The following is a 25858-nucleotide window of genomic DNA, read 5'->3' as shown; positions in this document are numbered from 1 at the left end:
TGCACTTACTCTCTGACTTGAAGGTAGTGCATGTTCACCAGGTTTCACAGAGATCCATACTATTGCATGGACGAATGATTGGATTTAATTACTTAGAGCTTGTTAATAACCCTTCTTGGTTTTTTTTAAAAGAATGAATGATAGTATCATGGAATGATGGAATGTCTCTCATCTTCCTCACCATCTATTAAATAGAGCAAACATTGGAAGGGAAACCACATGCACAGACTCCATGTGTCAACATGCAACTTTATTGCTTTCTTTGTTTTATTTATTTTGTTTTTACTTTTTGATAGCTTTACTGATTTTTACTGTTTTCTTGTTTTATTTCTATTTATATTTATTTAGAACTTTAGTATTGTTATTTATTATTTTATTATTATTTATTATTTATTTACTATTATTATCTTTTTATTTATTGTTTATTATTTATTTTCTTGTATTATAATATTATATTATATTATTTATTATTTATTATTAAGGGACATTACAACTCAATTTTGAAAAATATATATATATATATATATATATATAAAAGAGATCGATTGGCTTATTCACTGAATAACAAAGAAAATTAGGTAAAAAAAGCAGACTCTAGATTCAATTGGCATATCCTGTAATAATAACGAGGTAAATTTCTTGGTGTTTATGTAATCAGGTAAATTTATATTTCGTTGTGTTCAGATTTTCAGTTTTAGGAAGGTAAACTCAATATAATGGAATGTACTCAATAAAATTAGTAGGAGCGAGGGGAAATATTGAGTAGAATGTAATATTTAGAGTGACGTGTAATCTCAAATATTAGGTAAAATTTAACAATATTACATTTTAATTAGTATTTCTCCACACTTCTCGTCACTATTTAAGTTATATTTTATGTAATCAATATATTTGTAACAATTAATATAGATGTGTTCCATCTATAAAGTTAATTAATAAGCAGAAAAAACTTAATATTTACAATATGACAAGATTTTTAATCATGGATATTATTAACTTCTAAGTAAGTTTTTTTACAATACCATGGGTCAATACCCACAAGAGAAAGATAGATAGAAAAAACTTAAAATACCATGGGCTACTACCATGGCTTATCAATACCATGGGCCATCTAGAATTTTGATTATTATGTTATGGATCTAGGCTTTTAATTGTTACAATACCATGGCTTATCAATATCACATGCCCAAAAACAATAACTTATTTCAAAATAAAAATATTTTATTTTAATTTAATTATATAACATTTTTTAATTAAATCTAAGAGCAAAATGATTATAATTACTCTTAAGGCATATCTAAACCCTCCAAGAGCAAAATGGTTATAATTACTCTTAAGGTATATCTAAACCCTCCACCCTCACAATGACTAACAATATTTTCATAGAGATTAAATGGAGGTTTTAATAAATTAAAAAATGAGAATACTTTAATATATACATATGTGAAATTTATATAATATAAATAATATTATAAAGAACTAAGATAGATGCATCTTAACCAAGGATCCAAGCGATCAGAAAGCAAAGTGATTAACAATGATAGAGGAAAGATAGTGAGGAATTTTTTTATTATTTTATTTTCTTTAACATGATTGATCCAAAATATAGGTTTAATATTTTACAACCAATTATGTTTTTTTATTAATTTAGATACTTTCTTAAATACAATACAATGAGATTATATTTAAGAAAGGGAGTGAGATGGTGGGAAAGAGACATAGAGGTGAGAGACATAGTGAGAGAGAGAAAGGAAGAGAGAGAGGAGGGGGGGAGAGGAAGCGAGAGAGATGGATTTGGAGGGGGAAAGAGAGAGAGTGACTAGGGAGAGAGACAAATACGGAGAGATGGAGGGAGGTATAAATATAGATAGCAAGGGGAGAGAGGAAAGAAGAGAAAGATAGAGAAAGGGAGAGGCAGATAGAATGAGACAGGGGAGAGGGAGGGGAAGAGAGAGGAGGGGGAGGGACGTAGACACATAATGGAAGGTGGAGAGAGAGGGAAGAAGAAAGAGTCTCACAGAGACATATACATACATAGAAGTTAGATATAGAAAGTCATGAATGTTTAAGATTTTCAATGTGGTTGTTGATTTCTAATCCTATTTGATCACATGCACTATATGCATTGATTTCAGTGTAGATGTCAAATTATAATTCTATTTAATACCTTACATTATATGCATTGATTTCAGCGTTGATGTTGATTTCTACTCCTATTTGATTACTTGCACAGGATGCATTGGTTTTAGTGTAGATATTTATTTCTAATCCTATTTTATCGCTTACACTAGATGCATTGATTTCAGTTTAGATGTCGATTTATAATCATATATAATACCTTACACTAGATGCATTGATTTCAGTGTAGATGTTAATTTCTACTTATATTTGATTGCTTGCAATAGATGCATTGGTTTCAATGTAGATAATGATTTCTAATCTTATTTGATTGTTTGCACTAGATGCATTGATTTTGGTATAGATGTTGATTTATAATCATATTTGATTGTTTGCACTAGACGCATTGATTTTAGTGTAGATGTTAATTTCTGATTTGATGCAACAAAATGTATGATGTACATTAATTTCAAAGTAATTAGATTAATAGTGTGCATTGATTTCAGTGTAAGCACGTCTCTACCTCCTCCATGTATATCTTTATCTCCCATTGTCTCTCCTTCTTTATCTCTCTATCTCATCCCCTAAACATACACACTCTCTCTCCATATCTATCTATCTCTCTCTCCCTCCCTTCCTTTCCCCTGCCCCTCTCTCTCTCTCTCTTCCCCTTCTCTCCCTCTCTAACATTTCTCTCTCCATATCTATATCTCTTCCTCCCTCCCTGTCTTTGCCTCTCTCTTCTTTCCTCTCCCCCCCATCTATATCTCTATCTCCCCTTGTCTCTCCTTCTCACTGCAAGAACATACACTCTCTCTCTCAGTGTAAGCACATAAAAATTATTCAACCATAAATAAAATACTTGAATTTTCATCCTTAATAAATTATTCAACCATAAATAAAATACTTGAATTTTCATCCTAAATAAAATGTTTGCTTACTCCAAATGTTTGCTTCTTGAAACAATAAACTATTTATAATTGGGCACATTCTTATTATTCCTCTTTTCCATCATTTAACATTGTTAATTACTTTGCATTCAAACGCCCTAATAGAAAATAACTACCATTGAAAATTATTTGGGGTTTAACACTCCATAAGTCACAATGATTGAATTTCAAGAAAACTACTATTAATATTATCGATGTGAGAAAAGGGAAAAATTAATAGGTGTGACAATAGGAAAAGTAGAAGAAAATAGTTTCATATTGATTGCAATGAAGATTGTTTGTAATTGACTATATTCTTAGTATTCACATTTTCTATCTATCAAAATTATTATATTGACACTTTGCACTCAAAATTTGTATTTCATCATTTTTTATCATTCAAGTTACTAACAGTCTCTCTCATCTCAACAAACTGAGGTAACTAAGCAAATTTAAAATTAAATTGATCAAATTAATCTTATACATATTTAGCATATTTAAAATGATCAAAATAATAAAATGTTCAACAATTTTTGTGTTACAGCACACGACTGAAACCAACCTAGATCCATCTTAACACTGAATCTATCAAGTGCCGAGAGGGATCAAATCTCTAGAGGTGCCAACCTTTCCTCAAGTCTTGCACTCAAAAAATAGGTTTCGCACCTAGAGAGATTTGAACCCTCTTGGGGCTTGATAGATTTGGTGTTAAGATGGATCTAAGCTGGTCGTAAAAGTAAATTTTTAGATCAGCACACTAACACTAAAATTGAGATACAAGACCCCTGGGTGGACATGCCCACTTTCCATTGAGATACAAGACTCCTTGGGTGGACATGCCCACCTTCCCTTGTTGTTTATTCATTGGCATAGCCCAGGAGCAAACCACACTTTGCCAGTACACGTACACCCTCAAAGGCAGGCTTCAGCGTAATTTTGAAAGGGATCCGCTTCTTCTTTTCATATTATCAATATGAAAAAATGGAAAACTTAATAGGTGTGACAATAGGAATAGTAGAAGAAAATAGTTTCATATTGATTGCAATGAAGATTGTTTGTAATTGACTATATTCTTAGTATTCACATTTTCTATCTATCAAAATTATTATATTGACACTTTGCACTCAAAATTTGTATTTCATCATTTTTTATCATTCAAGTTACTAACAGTCTCTCTCATCTCAACAAACTGAGGTAACTAAGCAAATTTTAAATTAAATTGATTAAATTAATCTTAGACATATTTAGCATATTTAAAATGATCAAAATAATTAAATGTTTAACAATTTTTGTATTACCGCACACAACTGAAACCAACCTAGATCCATCTTAACACCAGATCTATCAAGTGCCGAGAGGGATCAAATCTCTAGAGGTGCAAACCTTTCCTCAATTTTTCACTCAAAAAATAAATTCGCACCTAGAGAGATTTGATCCCTCTTGAGGCTTGATAGATCTAAACTGGTCGTAAAAGTAAATTTTTAGATCAACACACCGACACTAAAATTGAAATACAAGACCTCTTAGGTGGACATGCCCACTTTCCATTGAGATACAAGGCCCCTTAGGTGGACATGCCCACCTTCCCTTGTTTATTCACTGGCATAGCCTAAGAGCAAACCGCACTTTGCCAAGTACGCGTACACCCTCAAAGGCAGGCTTCAGCTTAATTAAGAAAGGGATCCACTTCTTTCTCTTTTATTATCAAGGTGGATTTCATCTTTGATAGTTGCAGTTGAACATTTCTAATTTATTGAGACTGCATAAGAAAGTAGTTAATTGATCGTACCTTGTCAAGGGAAGGACAAGCATCTGTGAAATCAAGAACAATAAGGGCAACTGCGGCAGTAATAGCAGTCCAGGACATATTAATGCCACATAACAGTGCAACTAGCATTCCAATAGTGACCAAGTAGACGCAGGTTTTCCATATGATTCTTTTCCATTTTAAGAACCAAACTTCCTCCTTTTCAGATAAAGCAAGAAATGGCATTTTCGCTCTCAATGAACTCCACAAGGAAACCCCACCATCCCCTTTGCCGTTTGAATGCTCTTTGATACCCACCCCCACCATCTCTTCCCTCGATTCCTTCACACTGCTCTCAACTCTCTGAAATTCACTGTCGTCCAATTTTCTGATTCTCAGGATATCATTTCTTTCTGCAACAATATCACATTGATAATTTTCTGAAGGACTTATGCTGTCAGTTATCATATCAGGGGACTGCATGTGAGAAAGCACGACTGGGGAAGATTTACGAGAGTTGACATCCTGTTCCCCCACCTCAACATCTACAGGTTCTTCTACGTTTTCCTCTGCAGAGAGCTGTTTCCAGTAGATGGCTAAAAGTAGAGCCGTATTCAGCGCAATCCCAACAAGCATGGAAGGAAGAAGACCCAGCACGAATTTGCCGAAGGGGATTTTGCTCTGTATCGCAATTACTAAATTCTGGGGATTCCCAATTGGAGTTAAGGAAGACCCAATGTTTGCACTGGATGCCAGAGCCAATAAGAACGGCTGAGGTGGCAGATTTTTGTCCTTACACAGCTTTAATACAAATTCTGTCAACACCACACAGCATGTGTCATTTGTGAACAGGGCGCTTGCAATTGCTGTAATGAAAGAAACTCTACATAACAAATCCCTGCCACCTTTGTTACGCCAGGAGAGGAGTTGGGTCAAATATTGGAACATGTCTGCTCTTTTCAAGTAAACACTGATCACCATCGTCCCAAACAAGAGACCCAGGATTGGAAGATCAATGGCTTGATACGCTTCATCTGGTGAGACTACTCCAAATATGACCATAAGCATTGCCGCTAGAATTGATCCTGCTGTTCTCCCAATGGGAAGGAGTGGCACTGCAGGAAATACAGATAATATCCAAAACACTAAAAACCCAATACATCCCAACACCACCTTGGGGGTTGAAGCCATTGTCATCCTTCAAACACTGTTTTCTCCAATTACTTGTTCTTCCTTGTTGCAATTCGAACGTACAAACACGCTGTAAACACCATGAAAACTCGATTATATAAGCTTTTGCATGATTGACATCACTCCACTCGTGGGATTATATTATGTTGTTAGTAACAACCTCGGACTCCGGTGCTTATCCAAGTCACGTTCTCACTACAATGTCGCTGTCATATTGCTCATGCTGAGTGCCCATAAACCCGGCCAAATACCAACAACAAAAATGTATACATTAGACGTTATATTTTTGACAATTCAAAAATTGTATTAAATCATCTTGTCGGTTGGATTCTAGTGGTTATCCAACTCACATTGTGTAATGTTCTCACCCCATTGTTAATTAAATATGATGGGTGCCCAATAAAAGTCGAATATAAGCTTTTGCAGGATGGACATCACTCCACTTGAGGGATTATATTAAGTTGTTGGGAACAACCTCGGACTGCGGTACTGATCGAACTGACGTTCTTGGCGGTGGGATTATACTATGTTGTTAGCAACAACCTCATACAGCTGTAATAAATCCAAATGACGTTCTCACTGCAATGCCACTGTCAGATTGCTCATTAAATATCCTCTGGGCTTCATAATGAAACCAGCGCAAATACCAACAAGAATTCAAAAATGTATACCTTTGACTATACCTGTGATAATTTAGGATTCTAGTGGTTATCCTCGCATTGACACTGTCATACTGCTAATTAAATATGATGGTTGCTCAATCATGAACCCAGGCCAAATAAACACAATTCAGAAATTTATACTTTTGCCGGATCAACCGTTCCACTTCGCGCATTAGATTATGTAGTTAGTAAGAATCTCGGATTCTAATGCTTTTTCCGATGATTTCATATATATGTATTTTGGATTTTAAAATTCAATAGGAAGTAGTTATTTTATTGGGTAGTGAGGGGTTCTACAATCAGTATGAAGTAGATCTCAAGTTTAAATGTTTAATATTCAATAGATTTAATATTTAATTAAAAAAAATGTTATAAATATTTAATATTTAATTTAATTTAAATACTGGTTCAATTAATAATAAATAGTTAAAACTAAAGTCAATTTGTTATTTTTTAATTTTGTTATTAATTTGTAAATAAGTTTTGTTTTTTAGCATGTTGTAAATAGGTTTTGTTACAATACCATCTGTTATCAATACCACATTCCCAAAAACCATAACATATTTCACAATCAAAATATTTGTTGAAGGCTTTTTATTTCAACTTAAGGTTGATGAGGATATGTTCTTTTTTTTTGAATTGGGGGCTTAGATTATTTCTCAAGGGAATATGCTCAATATATGCTTTCTCTGAATGCTTACTAATGGTTGTAGTGTGTGTAGTGTGTTACATAGTTTGTTAGGTTGGATTGACTTTTAATAACTTTAAAAAATTAGATTTGTGCCACCAATTTCCTAAGGGTTTGAGATTATTTAAATTCTAATAAGTTCCTCCATGATAACTTCCTCATTATTATTTATAACATTCATTTATATATAAGCAAATTTTATTTAGCAAAACGGTCCATTTTACAGTAAGATGTGTAATTCCCTTTTTTTTTCTCAAGTTAAAGTTGACCCATAACATTTTTATACATGATAAATGTGTATATTGGTAAGACATTATTCGTGTTGCAATAGTTTTTTTTTGTTATATTTATGAAGTATTCAACTATATCAACCACATTAATATTTTTAATGTGGTTGTACTAGTTGCCGAAGGCTTCCTATTTCAGCTTAAGGTGGATGAGGATCTATTGACTTTTTGTTTACTTTTTTATTTGACGGCCTAGATTGGTTCTCAAGGGAATATGCTCAACATATGCTTCGTCTGATTACTTAGAAATAATGGAGAAAGGTTGTTTTGATTGTTTTCTAAGTTTAGATTTAGATCCTATTTTCTAAGATATTGTTGTGATCTCTTGAACATAATGTCACCATTATATTTGTGTATGCGAAATTTCTCTAATTAATGAATGCAACGTTGTGGCAGCGTGAGGTGCTCCTCACCTGAGAGCTGCAGGTTTCATTCTCAATTCGATCTGTCTTCCTATTATTTTTTAGTTGGTATCAGAGCGTCAGGGCTGAGTTGATCTCTTGTGGCTGAGATTGACGTGATAAGCCTTTGTGGCTGAGAGAGACTAGTGAGTGTGGAGCCTCCTTTACTAGTGAGTGCAGGTGTGAATATTTGTTCGCAGAATCAAGATCCACCATATTTATGCTTGGAGCAGCGTGATCACATTTGAAGGCTACATTGTTCGTTTGAGGATCAAGCCATTGTTTGCAGCGTAGTGGATCCTAGCGTGGATCAGTGGAGGCGAGCCAAGTTGGGATTTGTCAGGAAAAGAAAGGTTAGAGCTAATTTGTGCACCCTTATGGAATTATATAATGTGTAGATTTGTTAGTTTGTGCAACTTTTCTTAAGAAAAAGTGAGTAGATCTACGTAGGTTCTATTAAAGAAAAGTGTGAATTGTGCAGTTTTTATGTAGAAAAAGTGCACATATTTGTGCGCAAATACATTTTTTTGGAATTTATAAATTGGTTGAGCTTAATTTGGTTTTTTGTTTAAATCTGTGGAGATTGGTCGTTGTTGGAGTCGTGGATTTGTATATCAGGGATTCATGGAACTACAAGTGGTGCTCATGAAGTAAGAAGCTGGGCACTGTTGAAAAATGGGATTTTTTGTCAAGATAACTAATCCCCTTCCAGAGATATACCTGAATGAGGCCAATAAATTCGGCAAATCCAATTATGTTAATTGGAAATTCAAGTTGCAGACATTGTTGGAAGGTTATGGTGCTTGGACCATCACAAAGGGAGAAGAAGCGAAACCTACTGCAAGCGCGACAACTGCATGAATTCAAGACTGGGAGAAGCGGAAGAACAAAGCAAAGGTATTACTAAGAATGTCTACTAAATATAATATAATCCCTCATATTCGTGATTGCAAGACATCTAGTGAAACATGGAGTGCACTAAAGGAATTATATGAAACCAAAAATACAAATCGAGTCCTCTTCTTGCAAAGTAAGCTCCTGTATATTAAAATGGAAGAGAATGAATATGTCAGTGCCTTTGTTTCAAGAACTGAATATGTGAAAGATAAGTTGGGAGATATAGGAGAATCAATACCTAGTACTGATATGGTAATAATTACGTTAAATGGAATGTCAGAGGACTATCAGATGTTTATTACAGGTATTGTTGCAAGGGAGAAAGCGCCAAATTTTGAGGAATTGACAGATATATTGATGTAAGAAGAAGAGAGGTGCAAGAATTTGAGGCCTCAACATCCAGACTTGGCACTTATGGCAAAGAAGAAGGTCTTAAAAGGGAAACAAGGAGGAGGAAGTAAAGGTAGAAGTATATCTTAGAAAAGGCCATTTTCAAAACCAAATCAAGGTATGTCATCGTTCAGAAATGATTCTGAAATAAAATGTTTCTATTGTGGTAGAAGTGGGCATCTTGTCAGAGACTGTTATAAGAAGAAAAGTGATGAATCTAGGAATAAACATAGAAGACAATCAATACATTTTGCAGGAGAAGCCCTGAATTCGGATATCAAAAATTTTAAGTTGTTTGTGTCTAATTCCGCGTTGGTTGCTTAAACAGATGATGCTAATACATGGTTTGTGGACTTTGGAGCTTTGATTTATATGACATGCAATAAGAATTAGTACGAAAACTTCAAGGAAATAACCAATGGAGGAAACATCTACCTTGGAGATGATCATGCATATAAGATAATGGGATATGGAGATATACCTATGACTTTACCAAATGGAAGTATCAAGTGTATCCATAATGTTATGTATTTGCCTAGGATTAAGAAACATTTGATCTTTGTGTCTACAATTATAGATCAGAATTTGAAGGTTGAATTCTTCAAAACACATTGCATAGAGAAAGATTTGTTGGATCACTACAAACTTGTTTCTTCAGGAGTCAAAGTTGGAGGCATGTACAAGCTTGACGTTACTAGCAAAAGTCATCAAGCATTGACTTCTCAACTATGTCAACATAAATTCTTTGGCATCAGAGGTATGACCACATTAATTATCATGATTTATTGTTATTGCAAAAAAAAAGTATGGTTGAAGGACTCCCTATGTTAAAGAATAAGTATGTTGCTTGTGAAGGTTGTGCATTAGAAAAAATTCACAGATATGAATTCCCCTCTAATTTTGATAGGAGAAGAAGAGATGCATTAGAACTTGTGCATTGTTATGTTTGTGGACCCATGCAGACCAGATCCCTAGGAGGTGCCTATTATTTTTTGTTGTTTATTGATGATTGTAGAAGGTACAATTGGGTGTACTTCTTGAGGAAAAAGAGTGATGTTTTGAGTATTTCAAAAAAATAAAAAAACATGGCAGAGAAGCAGACATGGAAGCTTATAAAATCCTCCTTTCAGATCAAGGGGGAGAATAGAAGTTGGGCAACTTCATCAAGTATCGCAAGAATCATGGAATAGTGCAGCAATTTATAGTACCCTACACTCCACAACAAAACAATGTTGCAAAAAGGAAAAACATAACATTGGTGGAGTGTGTACGGAGTATGATCAAAGGTAAGAACCTCTCAAATTCTTTTTGGGAAGAAGCCATTAATATTGCTGTTTATTTAAATAACAAAAGTCTCACAAGGTATCTCAATCTTAAGACCCCATTCAAAGCCTTGTATGGTTTTAAACCAACAATTCATCATTTGAGTGTATTTGGGTGTAAGGACTTTGCACATATTCCGAAGGAGAACAGAAAGAAACTTGATGCTAAATGTATCAAATATATTTTTGTAGGATATTGTTCAAAATTTAAAGCATATAAAATGTTTGATCCATCTACTCACAAAGTATTTGCGAGTAGAGATGTAATTTTCCATGAACGAGAAGATGAAGGCAACAAGGACAACAACTATGAAAAGTGGCATATACTTTCTGAAGTTTAAGGAAATAATGTAGAAGTAGGAGCATAAAACAATGAGTAGCAAAATATTGAGGAATAATCCAATGATATGGACATCACCAGCAGTTAGAGCCCTATCATAAATGGAGAAGTACTTTCAGAGAACAGAGGTGAAAACAATGAACTGAGAAGGAGATCTACTCAGAAGATTCAACAACCTGAAAGGTATAAGGATTATGCTCTGATGAGTAGTGTTTTGAATGTCATAGAACCCATGAGTTTTAATGAAGCTAATGAACATGAAGAGTGGAGAAAAGAAATGGAGGAAGAATATGAATTTATAATTAAAAATAAAACCTGGGAATTGACTGAACTACCTAAAGGAAAAGAGCCCATAGGATGAAAATGGTTATACAAACCCAAGTTTAAAGCAAATGGTAGTATAGATAAATATAAAGTTAGATTGGTGGCAAAAGGGTACTCATAAAAGGATGGCATTGATTATGCAGAAACATTTGCACCTATAGCTAAATTAAATACCATTAGATTGTTAATTGCATCAGCTACAAAGTACTATTGGAATTTATACCAATTAGATGTAAAATCTTCTTTTTTGAATGGTGATTTAAAGGAGGAGGTGTATTTGACATAACCTGAAGGGTTTGTGAAAAGGGGGTATAAACATTTAGTTTACAGATTAAAGAAAGCCTTGTATGGGCTAAAGTAGGTGTTGAAAATGCAACAAGATGATGGAGCTTAGTGAAAAGAAGTCGCCTTCACTAAGTGGGCCCGCAGGCTATTTTTGGCGCAAAGTCTATTTTTAGACTATGTCTATTTTTAGACATTTGGATCATGGTCTATGAGTTGCAGGATGCTATTTATGGATGATTGGTCATGTTGGTGAAAATAGATGGACTTCTATTTTTAGACATATGGGCAGAGTCTATTTTTAGACTGCCAGTCTAAAAATAGAACAGTCGAATATTATTAGCTCTTAATAATATTTGGACTATAAACATTATCTTATCCTCTTGCAGCACTTCAGTTCGAGCTACGGATGTGGCACATGCAACTGCCAAAAGGAAATATGCTTTTCCTATGGGTTAGTTGAGATATTGCATGATGGACTTCAGTTAGAACTCAAGTGATTGAGTTTCGTGGAGTTGATTGAGGAGTTGATGGAGTTGTGTTCAGTTTAACTTAGTTGAACTAGTTGTATTTAGTCTAACTGCCAAATACACTAGTGATGAGTGATGTGAATTAATTATTAATTAATTCACTAATTATTAACTCATAAATCAACTAAAGAATACATCAGTTAACTCAGTGCATGGACAGTTCAGTGGAGACAAGTGTTAGAGGTGGGTGAAAGAGTGAGACTACTATCAGTTGTGACTATAGTTGTGCATGAGATTTGCACAATCATTGATGGAGATTGCCAATGAGGATTGCGCAGTACAGGCCAAGGGAAAACGAGCTTGGATCAGATCTATTCTCAACTTTGGATTGCGCAGTAGAGGCAGGCAAATAGTGGAGGAGATTTGAACCTGTGACTTGTTCAGATCTGAGCTAGTTTGTGTGTAGCAGGTGGAGATAGTACTGAGTACTTGTGAGGAGTATTGTACTATGTATTGTTACATGTTCTCTATCATTATAATATACAGATAGTTCAGGGTTTTCAGCTGTATGCTTTCCCCATTACATACTGTGTTGATATGTGTGATTGATGTTTCAATGTGCGCATGCGATTGTTTTTAATTCAGAAAATTGATGATCAACGTAGAGGAGGTTATGTATTATGCATGCATTCCGCAAATAGTGTATAATCAGGATAATCTCTGTGAATAAGTGTTATATTATTCAAATTTCTACATGGTATCAGAGCTAGCTGATTTGTAGAAAAAGTTTCTACATGGTATCAGAGCGAAGTTGATCATCAGATCTATTATTCAGAAAGTGATTACATTTTATTTCTTCAGGCAGAGTCTGTAATCGGGCCAGGTAGCCTCTGGATTCATCCTTCTTTTGGAAGGTGAGATATCCGGTAAATGCCCATACAGTCAATCTCTGTACGAGAAATACTTTGTTCTCACGAATTTTAGATCAGAAGCGGTTGAGTTTTGAGCTGGTGGAATTCGAATTTGCAGCAGTGTTTTCTTGGTGTCGAAGTTGAAATGTCTTTCAACGGATTGCGATTGGAGTATGCCCTTGAAGGCAGCTCGAATTATATTGCATGGAAAGACAGGATGGAGGCGGTGTTAGATGACAATGGGTTGAAGGAGTTCATAGAGGCTGAGGTCCCAAAGCCTACTGATGCTGCTCACGTTGAGGCTTGGCAAAAGAAGACAGCAAAGTGTCGAAGGATTCTGTTGGAGGGCGTGAAGGATCACATTGTATCCAGCCTGCATGGAAAGGCTTCTCCATACTTGATGTGGAAAGCATTGACAGATTTATTCCAAAGCAAGAGCGACCAGAGGAAGTTGGCGCTCAAGGATAAACTCAGAAACATTAAGTGTGAGAAAGGAGACAGTATGCCCAAGTATCTCACGAAGTTCACCCAATGTCGGGATGAGCTGGGAAGTGTGGGGGTGACTGTCGATGATGAGGACTTGGTGAGCTTGGCTCTCCTTGGTCTTTCGAAGAGTTGGCATTCCTATCAGGACTCTGTCAATGGTCGAGAGAAATTGCTAGGCTGGGAGAGACTTTGGTCTGATCTTGTGCAAGAGGAGATCAGGCGGAATACCAGGGACAGATCTTCATCAAAGGCATCTGATGAAGAAAATTGCGCTTTGGTTGCCAAAGCAAAGAAGGGGAAGAACAAGAAAGCTTCTCATTCCGGTGCGAAAGGAAAGAAGCAGGACATGTCCAAGGTGAAGTGCTTTCACTGTCACCAGCACGGACATTATGCCACAAATTGTCCGCAGAAGAAGAAAAATAAGCAAGCTGCTGGATCTGCAGCGGGAGAGGCCTTAGCCTCGCAGTTTGAGCTGGATTTTTCGCTAATCGCATGCTTGGTATCAAGTGTGATGGGATCGGTATGGTTCTTGGACAGTGGTGCATCTTTTCACATGACAGGAGATCGAGATTTGTTTTCTGATCTGGATGAGAAAGATCTTGGAGTGCACATTGAGATGGGCGATGATGGTAGATACAGTGCGACCGGTATCGGTACCATTTCCTTTGAGAGGGAATCTGGTAAACCCTTCGTATTGAAGGAAGTGATGCATGTTCCAGGATTGAAGAAGAATCTTATCTCTATGGCGATGTTAGAAGACAAGGGATATGATGTTGTCTTCAGTGAGGGAAAGGCTTTCCTGCGCAGTAAGACAACTGGAGAAACTAGGAAGATAGGGGTTCGAGTCAAGAACCTTTATCAATTGCATGTAGATGGCTGCGCAGCAATGGCATGCAAGGCAGAAGGAATGGTGAGCCGGGATGATGGCGAGCTGTGGCATCGGAGATTGGACCACCTTCACCATGGAGCCTTGAAGATACTGCAGCAGATTTCTACTGGGCTTCCTAAAGGCACTCTTGCGCAGTCAGATCAGTGCAAGGGGTGTACTTTGGGAAAATTTGTGAAATCCACCTTTCACGAGAAGGATAGTCATGCCACGACGATCCTTGAGAGAATTCACACAGACGTGTGTGGACCTTTCTCAGTAGCTTCGACAGCAAAGCACAAGTACTATGTGATCTTTTTTGATGATTTCTCTCGAAAGTGCTAGATCTTCTTCATGCAGAAGAAGAGCGAGACATACTCAAATTTCTGTGAGTTCAAAGCACTGGTCGAGAAGGAATCGAGGAAGAAGGTGAAGGCTCTTAGGAGCGACAATGGTGGTGAATTCATCTCTAGCGAGTTCAAGGACTTCTGCAGCGCAGAAGGGATTCGAAGAGAGCTCATAGTTCCCCATAACCCACAGCAGAACGGGGTTGCTGAGCGGAAGAACAGAACGATCATGGGTGCTGCATGGGCAATGTTGCATGATCAGGGCCTACCCCTTCACTTGTGGGCGGAGGCATGCAATATTGCAGTATATGTGCAGAATCGTTGTCCTCACAAGATACTTGGCATGAGTACACCCGAGGAGGCTTATTCTGGTAAGAGGCCTGATATTTCCCATTTGAGGATTTTTGGTTCTCCTGTTTACATGCATGTGACGAAGGATGCCAGGAAGAAGCTGGAGCCGACCACAGAGGTTGGGATATTTGTGGGGTACACTGATACGCCCCACAACTATCGTGTGTATTTGCCAGACAGTCGCAAGACTGTTGTGCGACGGGATATCAAATTTCAGGAGGAGAAAGCCATGAAGTGTTCGCTTGAGAGGGAGCCACACTTGCATGCAGATGAGGAGCTATTAGTTCCTAAGGATGAGCTTCAGGACGTGGATTAGCCACAAGATGAAGTTCATGGAGTGGAAGAGACCACTCATGCAGCACCAACCATCAGAGGGCGAAAGCGCACTACAGAAGCTGAGCGACTGGCTCAAGATGTAGAGAAGGTTGTAGGACCACCTACAGCACAGTGCAAACAGAGACAGTCACCTGATCGGTACACTGGATACATGGCTCTTGTGAGCAAATGTGTCGTGACTGAGCCATCCTCTTTCGAGGAAGCTGTGGAGGATCCCGCATGGGTAGATGCCATGGTGGAAGAGTATGATTCGATTGTCAGAAACAGTGCATGGGAGATTGTCCCAAGACCGGAGGGGAAATCAGTGGTGGGTTCGAGATGGATCTACAAAGTGAAGCAGGCAGATGAGCTGTTGATACTTTCATGCAAGGAGGATCTTGCTAGAGAGTTTGAGATGAAGGACTTGGGCCTCCTTCATTATTTCCTGGGATTGGAAATTTGGCAGCGCAGTGATGGACTATTTGTTTCTCAGGGTAAGTATGCCCGGGAGATACTGGAGAAGTTCAACATGCATGGCTGCAAGCCTGTTGATACTCCTCTTCCTGGAGGTTGGAGGAAGGAGGATGCTACTTCAGCGGAGGTAGTGGATGCCACTGTTTATCGACAGTTGGTGGGGTCGCTTATGTATCTGGTCAATACACGACCCGATATATGCTATGCTGTTAACCAGCTTTCACAAGCTATGGTTAAGCCAACCAAGCTCTTCTGGAAGGTAGGCAAGCATGTATTGCGTTATCTCAAAGGCACATTGGGATATGGATTGTGGTACATACAGGAGGATGAGGTGAAGCTATGTGGCTTCACGGATGCAGATTGGACAGGGAACCCAACGGACAGAAAGAGCACATCTGGAGGGATCTTCAGTATCGGGTCGACAGCGGTTTCTTGGTACAGCAGGAAGCAGAGATCCGTGGCACTCAGTTCAGCAGAGGCCGAATATATGGCAGCAAGTTTGGCTGCATGCGAGGCTATATGGATGAGGAAGATCCTGGTCGGGTTGTTCGGGTCACACTTAGAGCCTACTGTGATTTATTGTGATAACCAAAGTTGCATTAAACTCTCGGCTAATCCAGTATTTCATGATAGATCCAAGCACATCGACATCAGGTACCATCATATCAGAGATTGTGTGCAGCGGAGAATCATGTTACTTTCATACATTCCCACGGAGGATCAGGATGTTGATATCTTGACGAAGGCGCTCACTAGGAGCAAATTCGAATACCACAGAGGCAGGATAGGGGTTGCAGATAATCTATATCTTGTTGAGAGGGAGTGTTGAAAATGCAACAAGATGATGGAGCTTAGTGAAAAGAAGTCGCCTTTACTAAGTGGGCCCGCAGGCTATTTTTGGCGCAAAGTCTATTTTTAGACTATGTCTATTTTTAGACATTTGGATCATGGTCTATGAGTTGCAGGATGCTATTTATGGATGATTGGTCATGTTGGTGAAAATAGATGGACTTATATTTTTAGACATATGGGCGGAGTCTATTTTTAGACTGCCAGTCTAAAAATAGAACGGTCGAATATTATTAGCTCTTAATAATATTTGGACTATAAACATTATCTTATCCTCTTGCAGCACTTCAGTTCGAGCTATGGATGTGGCACATGCAACTGCCAGAAGGAAATACGCTTTTCCTATGGGTTAGTTGAGCTATTGCATGATGGACTTCAGTTAGAACTCAAGTGATTGAGTTTGGTGGAGTTGATTGAGGAGTTGATGGAGTTGTGTTCAGTTTGACTTAGTTGAACTAGTTGTATTTAGTCTAACTGCCAAATACACTAGTGATGAGTGATGTGAATTAATTATTAATTAATTCACTAATTATTAACTCATAAATCAACTAAAGAATACATCAGTTAACTCAGTGCACGGACAGTTCAGTGGAGACAAGTGTTAGAGGTGGGTGAAAGAGTGAGACTACTATCAGTTGTGACTATAGCTGTGCATGAGATTTGCACAATCATTGATGGAGATTGCCAATGAGGATTGCGCAGTACAGGCCAAGGGAAAACGAGCTTGGATCAGATCTATTCTCAACTTTGGATTGCGCAGTAGAGGCAGGCAAACAGTGGAGGAGATTTGAACCTGTGACTTGTTCAGATCTGAGCTAGTTTGTGTGTAGCAGGTGGAGATAGTACTGAGTACTTGTGAGGAGTATTGTACTATGTATTGTTACATGTTCTCTATCATTATAATATACAGATAGTTCGGGGTTTTCAGCTGTATGCTTTCCCCATTACATACTGTGTTGATATGTGTGATTGATATTTCAATGTGCGCATGCGATTGTTTTTAATTCAGCAAATTGATGATCAACGTAGAGGAGGTTATGTATTATGCATGCATTCCGAAAATAGTGTATAATCAGGATAATCTCTGTGAATAAGTGTTATATTATTCAAATTTCTACATGGTATCAGAGCTAGCTGATTTGTAGAAAAAGTTTCTACAGTAGGCACCTAGGTCATGGTATGAGAAGATTAATTCCTTCTTTCTTTAGGAAGGATTTATGAGGAGTCAAAGCAATCCAAATCTGTATACCAAGTTTGATGAAAATTGGCATGTAGCATTGATTTCTTTGTATGTTGATGACCTAATTATTACAGGCAATTGAGTCAAATTGATTGGTGAAATTAAGGTGCAGATGTCACAAGTATTTGAAATGAAAGATCTTGGTGAGTTACATTATTGTCTTGGTCTTGAAGTGTGGAGAGATGTAGGACATACTTTTGTTACTCAAGATAAGTATGTGAAATAAGTACTTAAAAGGTTTAATATGGATCAGTGCAAAGTTGCTTTTGTTCCAATGCAGCAAAATGTGAAACTTCATTTTGATGATGGCTCAAAGGAGGTAGATGGTACATTGTATAGACAACTAGTGGGAAGTTTGAATTATCTTACTACAACCAGACCTGATTTAGCATACTTTGTTAGTGTGTTAAGTCAATTTATGGCAAGACCTCTCGAAAGCCATTGGAGAGCAGCAAAAGAAGTACTCAGGTATCTTAAAGGAACAATTGATTTTGGTCTTAAGTATACTGATTCATTTGATGTTGAGCTAACAAGTTACTCAGATTCAGATTGGGTTGGTAATCTAGATGATAGAAGATCTACTATAGGTTATGCATTCAGTATTGGATCTAGGATTGTTTCATGGAGCAACAAGAAGCAACCTACTGTATCTTTTTCATCTATTGAGGCAGAATATAAAGCTTTGTGTGCAACAACTTGTGAAGTTGTTTGGTTGAGGATAATTCTTCAAGATGTTGGAGAAGAACAAAAGAAGGCTACAGTTATCAAATGTGACAACCAAAGCTCGATCAAGTTGGAAAATAATCCAATTTTTCATGTAAGGACAAAGCATGTCGATGCTTAGTTTTATTTTATTAGAGAGAACATACAGTCTAAGGAATTTTTTAATGAATATTGTAAAACTAGTGAAAATGTTGTTGATATTTTCATAAAGCCCCTTGGGAAGATGAAATTTGAGTTGTTTAGGGAGAACTTAGGTGTGGAGATTAATCCTTTCTCCATTAAGGGGGGAACTTAATGTTAGCCTCACTCTCTTAAAATTCAATAATAAATCCAATTATTAAATTAAATAAATAAAATCATGAGAATTCCTCAAACTAAGGAGTCTAGTTTAGATGAGAGATTCTCTCCAACTAGCTCTCCTAAATTAGTGTGTAAGTTGAGAAATTGTCTCAACCAAGTGAGTCTAAGATATACGCACTATCTTAAGACCACTTACTCATGTATTTAAATGTATTATTAAATTTTTTGAATAATGTGAATTACATGAGCATGAGAGACCACATGATGGCTCTCTACCTTTTTCGCCAGTTTAATTTTTGTGTGTTAATTTGTTGTGCATATGGTTATATGGCTTTGTGATTCTTCTTCATGTGGTATCAGAGCACTATAGTTCTTAGGGCCTGAATGATTTTGTGGTAATTTTCCATGGAAGATTATGAGTGATGGCGATATCTTAACTAGAGCCATATGGACCTGAGACTTGGCCCCTTCCAAGCTAAGGGAAAATATGTATTTGTTTTGAGTTATGCGTTGCGGACTGTGTGAGAATTTTATGGCTAAGATGGGAGATTGCATGCGAAGAGATTGCATTCCAGCCAAGGGACGAATTTGGAAGATAATTTCTTTTGAAATCGGACGTTGCATTTGATTTATCTGTGCATTATAAGGAAAGGGTCAAATATCCTTTGTGACTAGTAATCCGCTCCAGAATAACATCCATTGGGAAACTTCATTTGTTGTAGCAGACTTATTAACTTAACGATGAAATCCACAGTGCCAAAACATCCATACAAGGAGGATCAAATCAGTCTTATGGTGGAGGTTTTCTTGTCCTATTTTCTAGCAACTTATTGTGATATCAGATCGCTATCAAGCCCATACTTCAGATCAGAACTTCTCTTCTGAGGCCGAATCTATACATGCCTGTAGAAACTTCTCTAGAGGCTATGATCATATTCCTGTAGCAACATTTCTCTCACTGAGGTTATGTTTATATGACTGTAGTGACGTCTTTTATGAAGCCATACATATGCCTATAGAAGTTTATTTGGAGGAGTCGAGTTAGTCAAGAGTTGGTGTGAAGGCCGTGGTGCCTCTTTCCCTTCGTTGGACCGAGTATTACTTCACTAAGGGCTAAGTTCAATACATTGTGGAACGAGTTCAACTCCTAAGGGAGCCAAGAACATTTAGAGACTAGTGTGAATGATCCAGCATGAAAGTGCTGACAATGCGTGGACAGGACCGGCCTGAAAGATAATACCATACCGGATTTTTTTTGCTGTTGCCTGGACTTCTACAACATGAATGTATCGATGAACCAACATGGAGGAAGTAGACATTTAAAAATAGCAGTGTTGAGCCACTTCTCCAAAGAATATTTTTAAAGGGGCAAAATTTCAAACGAATTCCATGGATCCCTCTAATCGACATCGTCATGGAATAATGGAGACAATTGACCTCATATGCTATGCCTGCAAAAAAAAAATATTAGATTTCGCTTCACAGCAAAAGCGAAGGTTCGAATCTCACGTGGACACTTTTGAAGGTGTCGGAGTCTTCTTCATATCATATTTAGCGCAGCTCGAATCCTCTCTGCGAGCAGGTTGTAATTTGTTTCACCTTCACCATATGCTGCCATAGGTAACTTCTCAAAATACATTTTTGTGCTTTGAATTTTTTAAAGGAGATACGCTCACTTTTAAAGTGACTCCATTCACTTTTTAACTTATTTTTAAAAAATAATTTCATAAAATTATATTAAATGGGAGTTTAAAAGAAATTATAAAAATTTATTAAAGTTTTGGAGTGATAAGGTGTGTTTTTATTTTGAGTGATAAGTGAATGAAATAATAAGGTATATTTTTTAAATGAGTGATTTTTAGGAGAGATAAGGAGTGGATAAAATCATTTATTTGTAATGGAGAAATAAGGAGTATATTTTGTATTTGGAGAGATAAGTGAATATTTTTTTATTTTTAGAAGGTTGAGTCAGTTTTTGAAGACAAGTTGCTTCAAAGGGTTACAAGTTTGGCATTCTCATTGTTTGAAGAAATTTCATTCATGATGTTCAGAAGGTGAAGGTTGATGTACTCCCATATTTAAATAAAAACATATATTTTTGGTGGTGATTGTGTCCTAGATCCGCTCGAAATTGAATAAGGGGATCTTAGGTACACCATGTGTATGTTTGTGATGGCGCATAATTCTTGATAATGTTTCTAATATGGTACACATGTAGCATACAACACATGAACGACTTGCATGCACATTCCATTCAAGCTTATGTAATCAAGCAAACTACAAGAAATCAAGAAAAAACAATCAAGTTGTCCACGACATTTCTACATCAACATCCAATCAAGCTATCATCTACATCAACAATTTTTGGAGCAATTCAACAACAATTTTTTGGAAATTACACTTGCACCATTTCTTTAATAAGCTCAATATAAAACTGTAACTTGCAAATCATAATTTGTAAGTTGGATTGTAATCAAAGTCAAATTAAGTTGAATTGTAAGGGTGCATTCTCGGTTGAAACCGACACCCAAGCTTTGAATTGATAGGGAATCAATTAAACCAAGTGAATCCATTGTTTTTTTAACTGAGTCATTCAAATCATTATAAGCATTTCTCTTGGGTGCATTTTCGATAGTATTCGACACCCTTCTTTTGATCAATCAAGAGTGTGAGTTCAAGCAAGTGCAAATCTCACAACATCAAGCGAGCCTAAAACTAATTGAAGCAAGCATCAAGTGAGCGTGAAAGCAAGCAAGTGTGAGTTCAAACAATCAATTGTTAAAACAAGTTCAAGCGAGCATGCAACAATCAATCAAACATCAAGCAAGCGAGTTCTACAAATCCAGCAAGTATTAAAAGCAAGCAAGCGTGAGTTCCAACAAGTTCACATGGTGAAAAGCATTCATTTGTTAAAGATTCTTAACAATTTGATTCTCTCAACTGCTGAAGACATGCTACAAATCAGCAAAGCAACTCTTGTTGATATTTCAATGAATCTACAACAAGCACATGAAACAATTGAGTTCCTTCAACTGGAGTCGCAACTTCAAAGAGATGAGTTGCTAGAGAAGAGTGATGCTTCCAAGTCTTTCAACCACACAAATGAAGGTAAAGATGTTGATTCCAAGTCACCAACTTCAAGTGTCGAAGTGGTCCCTGATCTAGTTCAATTTTCTTCCAAACCAATCATCAAGCCATGGGAAGAACTTCAAAGTAACAAAAATTGACAAGGATTAGGATATGACAAAGATGACAACAACTTGCATATCATCGATTATTCTAAGCCGATCAAGTTCATCAGTGCAAGGTTTCTTGATTAAATAACATCAACAAGCCATGAGAAAGTTGCAAACAAACATACATGTGCGCCAACTGAAGTTGCAGACAAACAGAAATGCACACAAACTCAAGTTGCAGACAAACCTAAATGTTCTCATTGTCAAAGAACCGGTCATCTAGAAAATCAATGTTTTGATCTCCATCCTTGTAGCTATTGCGGCAAGTCAAATCATACATCAGAGAAATGCTACAACCAACGACAGTCATCCACATTGAAGATAAATTATTCATGGATTGATCCTTGGGAATGGTCATCCACAGTCAGACGATTGTCCAAGTTTTACAATCGGATTCACTCACACATATTGCAGCCAACAGTTAAATGAAGATGGTACTCTCGTGCAGTTAAACATGGGAGTACACCAGTGAAATACTCCTCCACCTAAAGGGGGGAGTTCAGATATATTTTGGAGAAGATTGCCTCTCCTTTCAGCTGACAAAGGGGGGAAAATGTCAATGAAATTGACAAATGGTTGTCAGACTGAAAATCTCGACAACATCAGTAAAGCAGCTAGTGGGCATCTCCATCAGCCAGTGGGTGATCATCATCGGCAAATACGCCAGTGGGCGTTCATCAAATTGTGTCAGTGGACACCGGATGTTGTTTTCAAGCAAAGGACAGTTGGATCCTTTTGTGGCTTGACACATGATGGAGTTGTCAAGCGACATTCAGAGATGAATTAGTCATGCAGCTGATTCATGGTCTCTTCATATTGTAGTTTCTTCAACATCCAGCTTTGGCGTTTTTTCGGGCAAATGTTTTTTTTAGGATCAACTTGAGAACTTGGAAGATGGTTCCTTGTTCGTTTTGGATTTATCATTGAGGGGAGGAATGTTAGCCTCACTCTCTAAAAAATCCATAATAAATCCAATTATTAAATTAAATAAATAAAATCAGAGAATTCCTCAAACTAAGGAGTCTAGTTTGGATGAGAGATTCTCTCCAACTAGCTCTCCTAAATTAGTGTGTAAGTTGAGAAATTGTCTCAACTAAGTGAGTATAAGATAGACGCACTATTTTAAGACCACTTACTCATGTATTTAAATGTTTTATTAAATTTTTTGAATAACGTGAATTACATGAGCATGAGAGACCACATGATGGCTCTCTGCCTTTTCCGCTAGTTTAATTTTTGTGTGTTAATTTGCTGTGCATATGGTTATATGGCTTTGTGATTCTTCTTCACTTAAAAATAATGGAGAAAGGTTGTTTTGATTGTTTTCTAAGTTTAGATTCAGATCCTATTTTCTAAGAGATTGATGTGATCTCCCAAACAAAATGTAACCATTATATTTATGTATGTTTGATTTCTCTAATTAATGAATGCAACATTGTGGTAGCCTAAGGTGCTCCTCACCTGAGAGCGGTAGGTTTCATTCTCAATTCGATTTGTCTTCCTATTATTTTTCAGTCTTATTAACGGTTGTAGCGTGTTACAGAGTTTGTTATTGCATTGACCTTTAATAAATTTAAAAATTTAGATTTGTGCCATGTGACTCCCTTCCCACAAATTTCCTAGGGATTTGAGATGATTCCAATTCTAATAGGTTCCTCCATGATAACTTCCTCACTATTATTTATAACATTCATTTATATATAAGAAATTTTTATTTAGCAAAATGATCCATTACTTTTAATAAATTAAAAAAAAAATATTCTTGCCACGTGGCTCCGCCCACCAATTTCCTAGGGATTTTAGATTATTCCAATTCTAATAAGTTCCTCCATGATAACTTCCTCATTATTATTTATAACATTTATTTATATATAAGCAAATTGTATTTACCTAAATGGTCCATTTTAAAATAATATGTGTAAGTCTTTTTTTTTCTCAAGTTAAAGTTGACCCATAACTTTTTTATACACTTAATGAGGTAAAGGCGTAGTCTAACTTATAGAAGAAATGGCCTTTTTCACAACCATTTTTTAGGTTAGTTTTAATAAAAATATGACAGATTTTTAAAAGTTCAAGTTTAAATTGTATTTTAAAAAACAAAAAATATTGAATTGTATAGCGGCATTTTTGTAAATTCTGGTAAAAAATGTTATTTCGTCTATAAGTTAGACTACGCCATCAGCGATATGTGTGCATTGGTAAGATTTTCTTCTTGTTGCAATATTTTTGATGTGGTTGTACGAGTTTCCTAAGGCTTCTTATTTCAACTTAACTATTTTTTTTTTTAATTAGCGGCCTAGATTGATTATCAAGGGAATATGCTCAACATATGCTTAGTCTGAATGCTTATTAATAATTTCTCTATGTTACAGAGTTTGTTAGGTTGCATTGACTTTTAATAAATTTTAAAACTTAGATTTCTGCGAGGTGGCTCCTGCCCACCAATTCCTAGAGATTTGAGATTATTCTAATTCTAATAAGTTCCTCCATGATAAGTTCTTTATTATTATTTATAACATTTATTTATATATTAGCAAATTTTATTTAGCAAAATGGTCCATTACTTTTGATCAATTTAAAAATTTAGATTCTTCCTACTTGGCTTCCCACCCACCAATTTCCTAGGGATTTGACACTATTCCAATTCTAAGAAATTTATTTAGCAAAATGGTTTGTTTTACAATAAGATGTGTAATCATATAAATATGTGCATTGATAAGATATTCTTTGTGTTGCAATAGTTTTTTTATTATATTATGAAGCTTTCGGCTATATCAACCACATTAATATTTTTAATGTGGTTGTACTAGTTGCAAAAGGCTTCTTTATTTTTTAATAGACAACCTAGATTGATTCTCAAGGGAATATGCTCAACATATGTTTCATCTCAATGCTTATTAATGGTTGTAGTGTGATAGAGAATTTATTAGGTTGCATTGACTTTTAATAAATTTTAAAATTAGATTTGTGCCACCTAACCTCCTGCCCACCAATTTCCTAGGAATTTGAGATTATTCCAATTCTAATAAGTTCCTCCATGATAAATTCCTCATTATTATTTATAACATACATTTATATATAAGAAAATTTTATTTACCCAAATGGTCCATTACTTTTAATAAATTTTAAAAATTATATTTTTGCCATGTGGCTCCCCGCCCACCAATTTCTTAGGGATTTGAGATTATTCCAATTCTAATAAGTTTCTCCGTGATAAATTCTTCATTATTAGTTATAACATTCATTTATATATATTAAAAAAAAACAAACAAACAAACAAACAAACATTTAAAATTATTTAACGATATGGTCATTTTACAATAAGATGCCTAATTACCTTTTTTTTCTCAAGTTAAAGTTGACCCATAACCTTTTTATACATGGTTAATCAGGTAAATGTGTGCATTGGTAAGACATTCTTCTTGTTGCAATAGTTATTTTTGTTATACTCATGAATTTTTTAGCTATATCAACCACATTAATATGTTTAATGTGGTTGAACTAGTTGTAGAAGTCTTCTTATTTCAACTTAAGGTGGATGAGGATCTGTTGACTTTTTATTTTTTATTTTTTTAATTGACGACCTAGATTGATTCTCAAGGGAATATGCTGAGTGTATGCTTCATGTAAATTCTTATTAAAGGTTGTAGTGTGTTACAAAGTTTGTTAGGTTGCATTGACTTTTAATAAATTTAAAAATTTATATTTGTGCC

General features: G+C 36.1%; 1 protein-coding gene across 7 annotated transcripts in view; it reads right to left on the bottom strand.

The window, feature by feature from the left end:
* LOC149256983 (silicon efflux transporter LSI2-like) overlaps positions 1-25858 on the bottom strand; it is a 155406-nt gene that overhangs the window by 111306 nt on the left and 18242 nt on the right. For 5 of the 7 annotated variants that reach the window (XR_016256486.1, XM_089413386.1, XM_089413388.1 and 2 more), the window contains 2 exons: positions 6336-6564; positions 4837-6208 (listed from right to left, as the gene is read on the bottom strand). Coding sequence is in view for 6 of the 7 variants with exons in the window: in XM_089413386.1 (XP_089269512.1) it covers positions 4837-5991 (1155 nt within the window). In the remaining variant the exon portion in view is untranslated. Of the gene's footprint in view, positions 1-4836; positions 6209-6335; positions 6565-25858 lie in introns of those variants that run through there. The other 2 variants (XM_089413377.1, XM_089413381.1) reach the window with 2 other exon arrangements.

The sequence above is a fragment of the Pinus tabuliformis genome, chromosome 6 (genome assembly GCF_031772625.1).
Source record: "Pinus tabuliformis cultivar Carrire ecotype Pingquan chromosome 6, CPIR1, whole genome shotgun sequence".
In the NCBI taxonomy this organism is placed as follows: Eukaryota; Viridiplantae; Streptophyta; class Pinopsida; order Pinales; family Pinaceae; genus Pinus; species Pinus tabuliformis.
Note: the sequence above shows the minus strand (reverse complement) of the source record. Positions and strands in the feature narration are given on the sequence as shown.